General features: G+C 46.8%; 1 protein-coding gene across 1 annotated transcript; it reads right to left on the bottom strand.

Moving 5' to 3' along the window:
- Window positions 1–791: 791 nt before the first annotated feature.
- On the bottom strand, window positions 792–4,839 carry MPV17L (MPV17 mitochondrial inner membrane protein like). The gene is made up of 4 exons (XM_086473124.1): window positions 4,524–4,839; window positions 2,406–2,476; window positions 1,135–1,164; window positions 792–971 (listed from the first exon to the last, which is right to left on the bottom strand). Exons 1-4 carry the CDS (start codon window positions 4,837–4,839, stop codon window positions 792–794), a joined length of 597 nt encoding a protein of 198 aa, XP_086329250.1.
- Between the last annotated feature and the right edge of the window lie 1,741 nt (window positions 4,840–6,580).

Below are 6,580 nucleotides of genomic sequence, written 5' to 3'. Positions count from 1 at the left end.
TCTTCAACATAATGAAACAGTAGAAAAGAGTCAAGGTGTCAAGACTCCCGTGTACCCTTCAATACTTCAGCTCTTGAGGGGCAAAGGAAGAAGTCATGGACGCACATATCAAAAGCTCACCGCAGTGCTCAGTTAGGTTCCATCATGCAGGAGCTGCTTAAGACTGATGCTTCCCCCAAGTGTCAATACGCAGCATCCACCCCAAACTTCTGATCGAAGTTTGTTACCTTTATTCTCCCAGTTAAGATGAAAGATGTACAAATATATTTCAGGTTTGTACATTCTGTGAAATAATTTGTTTGCTATATAGATTTTCATGTAGAATAAAGCAAGTTTGCCCCTACAGAACACAGCACTTTTTTTTTTCTCTGAATAAAACAGATTCAGTGCCACTTTTTAGAGAAGAAATCCATTAAACTTTGGTTCTGTAAAAGCAATCTTGCACTGACAACAATTGTCAAGTCCAACAACTGATGATTTAATGTTCTATTCCCCTTTTTCTAGCAATTACAAGTTCCTTGAAAATTAAATTACAGTTAATATTTCTCCCCAGTGAGGCCATCTGACACGATGTGCAGCTGGCAGCATGAAAATAATTAAATGCCAATATACAATTGACCTCTTTTATGAAAAATAAACAGGCACAAAGACAAACCGTTCCACTGCTTATACTGACCAACAAATGTTGAGATGACTGTTCTATTTGAAACACAGCAATGAGGCTGCAGTGCGGGTTACTGACATTCATAAACTCAGTTTAACAATTTAGAATGTGTTCAGAACTGAAGTTCTTATTTCTCTGATGATTCTTCATCTGCATTGTTTTTCTCTCTTTGGAGCCACATAAATGCTGACTTTGCTGTGCCATCTCCACTCTGTTGGGAAAAGCAAATGAAGGCAGCCCAGACAAAACCACAGAGCCCAGTGTAAGCGGTTCGCAGGTAAACAGGGACCAAAACGAAGTTTGACAGCTGTGTTGGAGGGAGAGAGAGCTCAGTTAGTGCTCCAGGCATTGTGAGGTCTAACATCTACACATCCAACTCCACTGACTTCTCACCAGGTTAGATATCCTATGAATGCATCGGATCAGGTTTTTGAGAAAGAAAGGCTCACTGAGTTTCCCTAAAAACTCACCTGCACAAAAGGCCAGTACATCAGTCCCGTCTGAAATGAAAATGAATCATTTGTTATTCTTGTGGACTTCAACCACAAAGATTGTTTCTTTCTTACCACATCTGGCGAAGACTGAAACATATTTGAGTCACGTTAATAAAAGCTGTTCCATTGTAAATTAAGCTGCTTAACTTAGAGGTTGCAATATTAAACTTCTAATCACCTTCATGAGCCTCTATGCTAGGAATTTCTCAAACACATTATTCTAACTAATTTTAAATACAAAACTCTAAGCACAGTTAAGTCTTCATAGTCACCTGACACCAGACACATAAGCACATTTACCAGATGGGTGAACAAATGTTTAAATATGTGAACATTTGTTTCAGCCATGAATGAAAAATACCACTACACAGTATTTATTTCACACTTGCAATGCTCCTTCTAGTTACTCATACATGCAAGGCTTTTTTGCAAAAATCAATGGATGATTTACTCAGAGAACATAAGGTCAACAGAAACCTTATGTTTTGATAGGATATAATAAGCACTGTTTTTAGAATCATCCTCAATAGAAATAAAAATAATTCTTTTCTATCCTACCCATATAGTTCCACAGCGCGAAGAGAAATTCACATTGCATCACAGTTGCTCCTTCTATTATATTTTTTCTGCTAATCTATCATTCTTCTTGCACCTGAGAAATCTTTAAAATCCTTCATTTGCTGAGCTCTGACGTAGCACAGATAATTTTTCTCCCGTGTATGCAGAAATGCTAGCCAAACCCGGCTATTTATACCAAAGTCGTCTTAGAACAAGGGAATGTGATTCTGAAAGTGAGAAGACTGTCACTGAAAAGTACAGGCTGAAAAAGGTTCCCAAAAAAGATGTCTCTATAACTAATGATTTAACAGGTGTGTGGGTACTTCTTACATTTAACATGTAAGTGTTGTCAACAGCATTACTAACTAAACACTGGTGTGTGGGTACTTCTTAAGACAAAAGGTAGTACAATCTTAATCAGTGTTGTATTGTAGGGCTGTCATTCAAACAGAGCTGGGCGCAAGTGTTATGTATATGAACACTGTACATTTTAAGAATGGCATCATTTCACCCATCAGCCTGCTCCAGACTACCCTGACTTCACATGACTGCTGGTACTTAAAGCTTCCTACGCATAAACAAAGAATGGAGGGAGAGAAAGGCTGTTGGAAAACGGAATATTTCAAATATCTTATCCACTAATACTACCTTTTTGTTTATCTGGGAGATAAGCAAATTGCTTGCCTCACCTTATACGTATTCCAAAATTTCTTTTTACAGTCCAAAAAGATGTCCTCTTTCCTCTGAAGGATGCTCATACCTAGTAGCAAAATATTTACAACAATTAGAAAACACGCAAAAATGAAACGTTCACTTTTTTCAATGACATCCCAAACTCTTCTCAAAATACATTACAATAGCTTTGAAATGACAGCTGACATCATTAGAAAGAAAAAATACCTTCCGGCTACCTAACAGTGCCACATCACACCTCCTCATCTATTGACTTGGCTCTCACCACTGACACCGCAGAGCAACTGGAATAGATTGTATAGGTGGTATATCACATCGTTCCACAGCACAGAATTCACCAGTGGTATGGCAGTGGAACAGATACGGTAAAAGAACCTTTTACACCCATGAGATGGAGAATAAGGCATTCTGCACATTGTTGAACTGCCAAAAGTGGCTCAGATCCTCGAAGGAGTTCAGAGGTCAGTGGAAAAGGGCATCTAGTTTGTTTTATTAAAACTTTCTGCCATAATCAACATGCGATTTTTTTACCTTCACAAATATCCACAGCAAACCCAAAATCTAGAACTGACAAGCAGAACAGTTTCAAAACCTACTTGTTTAACCCTCCACAAACAGCATTCCAAAATTACATATTAGACACATGCATACTGGAAATAAACTAACTGAATGAATTCCCATCCCATGAAATATAACATTTAAAGGGTTCAAAAATAATAAACCCTTTAAATGGTATTTCATGTGATGAGAATCTTCAGGCGTCAAATTAAGATGACAACTTCCTAAGACATGTAGCAGCTCTTCAAAGATGACCCAAAATGGAAGACGTGACCTATATTAAGCCAATGTATTGGACAACGTGCTTTTAACAAAGCGATCTAAAATCAAGAGCTATGCATTCGCACATAAGCAGAGGCCCGAAGTTGCTTAGTCCAACTCCTGTATCTTTCTAGTTATTTGCATGCCTCTAGGTTATCGGTATTTCTCAACGGATACATTATTTTGCATGACATCATACTGCCACCCAATTTAGGGATTTTTACCATTCCTTTTGTGGTCCTTCAAATCCTTCTGGTCCTTGGGCAATTCTCTGCTTATATTCTGACACAGGCTGCCAGGATTTTGTGAGTAAGTACCTGGTGTTTGACCCCTTCCTTTGCTTCATTTCTTTCCAGTCACAAACGGAATGATTTCCCTGTCACGGCCATAACATGCAGATTTCCCAGGCAAAAAGAGTACCTGTCCTGCTCGTCTTCCACATGAAGTTTAAATTAAATGAGCGCCTTGTTTTACACCAGTCTCACCTATTATTTTTATCCCCTCATGTTTATTTTCGAAAAATACTAGTGTTCTCTAAAGTCTCTTCTTACTCGTCAGCTTTTGAGATTATACATTAGCAGTACGCTGTATTTCTACATACTGTCACAGCAGAAAACGGCACAGTTTATTTGCTGAACTACGGTACTTCCTGACATTTGCAGTTAATGGTGTTTTGGAAACGAGACAGCTGATGTTGAGAACTGAGCACAGCAATTCAAGCAGACGTGGATGGTACAATCCTTGTAAGGTGCTTTGAATTCTTCGCAACTAATTAGAAGCTCCGCGCCCAACCAAGCCCAAGGTAGGACTCCTCCTCCCCCTCGGCACAGCAGCCCCTCATCTACAGCTCTGAAGTGCCACGGGCGGCACCGCGCCCGCGGCGGAGCGCGGGGCTGCCCTACAGCCACACTCGGGGAGAGCTACTGCCGCTTGCAGGTCCCCAACCGCCCCCCCAGCTCCGAGCCCAGCTCTGCGAGCGGCTGCGGCGTTTGCCGAGGCCCCGCGCCGGCAGCGCCTCGGCGGGGACCCGCAGCTCGCCCGCTGCCTGAGCACCACGGCCCCCCGCACCGGCGTTTCTGGGGCTGCGGGAGCCGACCGGCAGGCCGGGCGGGCAGGGGGGAACCCAACCACCCCGTCTTATTTGGGGGGAAAGTCCCGCCTTCGGTGCGCGCTCCCCGAGACTTCACCCAGAGTGCGTGCGCCGAGGCTCTCGGACCGACGCCCCCGGCCGCCCGCGGCCCGGCACGCCCGCCCCCGCCGCCCCGAGATGGCGGTGCCTGGGCGGCGGCACTCACCCGTGTAGAAGGCGAGGACGGCGACGGGGGCGCCGAGGAGCTGGTCGCAGAGCACCTTGCCGAGGACGGCGGCCGGGCGGCGGCCGGGCAGCGCCCGCTCCAGGGCCCGCAGCCAGACGTAGCTGAAGTTGCCGTGGAAGGCGAGGGCCACCAGCGCTACGCGCCGCGTCTGCGCCCAGTCGGGCGGCTGCCCCCGCCGCCGCCGCCGCCACAGCTGCTGGGCCGCGTCGCCCGCCGCGAAGAGCCCGCCGTAGAGCAGCACGTTGCACAGCCAGGGGAAGCGGCGCACTCCGCCGCGCAGCAGCGCCCCGGCCATCGCCCGCCGCCTCTTCCGCCCGCCTCCGCCTCCTCCTCGCGGGCCCGCCCGCCGCCGCCTCGGCCCCGCCGCCGCCCTCGCCATCTCGGCGGTCCCCACTGCCCCTCAGGGCTGCCCCGCCTGGGGTGTCGCCTCCGCAGGGCCTGGCCCTGCCAGGGAAGGCCGTCACCCCACGGCGTGCCCCGTGCTTGGCCTCCCCGCGGCCGCGCTGGTCTCCGGTGCGCCCGCGGGTGATCGCTGGGCACCCGGGCTCGGGTGCGTGAGGCTGATTTTCAAGTGACTGTGTTCACTCGGAAGAAGTAGGTCACTGTGTCTCCGGAGCTTTGGCCTAAGGTGCACCATGGAGAGCACATCCTCAGCCTTAAAACCAGAACACAGGGGTGCAGTAAAACGGAGGGAAGTTCAGCAACAAGTGGGAGTGAAATAAGCCAAATTTCAGAACAGCCACCCAGATCCCTCCAAGGGAAAGTCTGTATTTGCTCTGTAGACAGCAAACTGGGGAGAAGGGATTTGAATGACACAGGACAGGACCAACAAAGCTGAGGGTGAAAACTGATGCTGGGATTTGACTGTAGTTCTGCCATCAGGCTTATGAGGGCTGTGCACAGCCAGATTACCAGAGGCATGCAGCTTAGATTTTGTGCTAGCTGTCAGACAGATGACACCTACCATAAACTGAGTACCTGATTTGCTGGGACTGTGTTATTTCTTGCAAGACTTCAGGTTCTAACTGAAAAAGCAGTGTCAGATTTTATACCCTGCCATCATTTAGCACAACACTGGCTTCTCTAAAGCAGAGTTCATATGAACAAGAATGAGCTCTCAGAGCCAAATTGTTCCTGGGAAATTCTGAGAACATCCTTCCTTCCACTGAGGCCAGAAAAACTTCTTTGAGCCTAACACAGCAGTACCAGTCTTTCAGGTCAACTATCTGACAAAGTACTGTTTTGTTGCTGGCTTCTGCTGGATCACAAGCTGATGGTACACACTGGTCTATTTTATGTGCCGCAATCAGATATATTGGCCCTGGGGACACCTTGGGGCATTTTGGTTGTTACTCAGAGGCTGACAGAGGCAATACATCTCCCATTAATGGAAGCAAGTGTAATACAATTCATAAGCAAAAATGAAGTTAAGCAGGAAAGGAAGAAAATTAAAAAGAACCATTGGACTGATGAATATGTATCTGCTAACAACAGCATACTTTTCTAGCTGAGCGGGTTTAGCTGACTTTGGGATTTGATGAACTCCAAGGCCAGCACATCTGTGACAGAAATATAACCGATGCTGGGATCTTACTGTGCTCAAAAACAGAGGGGTAACAACAATACATCACAGGGGCAGGGATAGGGATGGAGTTGAAAGGGCAGAGGACCTAGGAAGGTAGTGCAGAGCCAGAAGGCAGGGGCAAGAGCGGGAGATCAGAAACAGCCTGTGCTTGATGCTTGTGACAGCTCTGTCTTCCTACAAGCTGCACCCACATCACCTGTCCTGCTCTGGTCACCGCCAACTGATCTTCGAGTGAACAGGACTAGGATGGCAAACTTACCTGTTCTCCCAGTAAGCTTTGGCAGCCAGACAGACTGATACTCTGCATGCCTGAGTCCCTAATGAGACTTGCACAGCAACAGTTCCAACTGCAGTGGTGAGTGTGCACAGGGAGACAAAGTGGTTCAGTAAATTCTACTTCCCCGGTTTACAGCATACAGAAATGGAGGCACAGAAAGGCTTTCACCCACCA

Source organism: Leptosomus discolor, chromosome 14 (genome assembly GCF_034619465.1).
Source record: "Leptosomus discolor isolate bLepDis1 chromosome 14, bLepDis1.hap2, whole genome shotgun sequence".
Classification (NCBI taxonomy): domain Eukaryota; kingdom Metazoa; phylum Chordata; class Aves; order Leptosomiformes; family Leptosomidae; genus Leptosomus; species Leptosomus discolor.
Note: the sequence above shows the minus strand (reverse complement) of the source record. Positions and strands in the feature narration are given on the sequence as shown.

What these genes read in the sequence shown, in the direction of transcription:
- MPV17L (XM_086473124.1), bottom strand. Translation starts at nt 4,839, where the DNA reads ATGGCCGGGGCGCTGCTGCGCGGCGGAGTGCGCCGCTTCCCCTGGCTG. An exon ending in CGTCCTCGCCTTCTACACGG is followed by an intron (nt 2,477 to 4,523) that starts GTGAGTGCCGCC and finishes TTTTGCTACTAG; the next exon opens with GTATGAGCATCCTTCAGAGG. An exon ending in AATTTTGGAATACGTATAAG is followed by an intron (nt 1,165 to 2,405) that starts GTGAGGCAAGCA and finishes TTTTCATTTCAG; the next exon opens with ACGGGACTGATGTACTGGCC.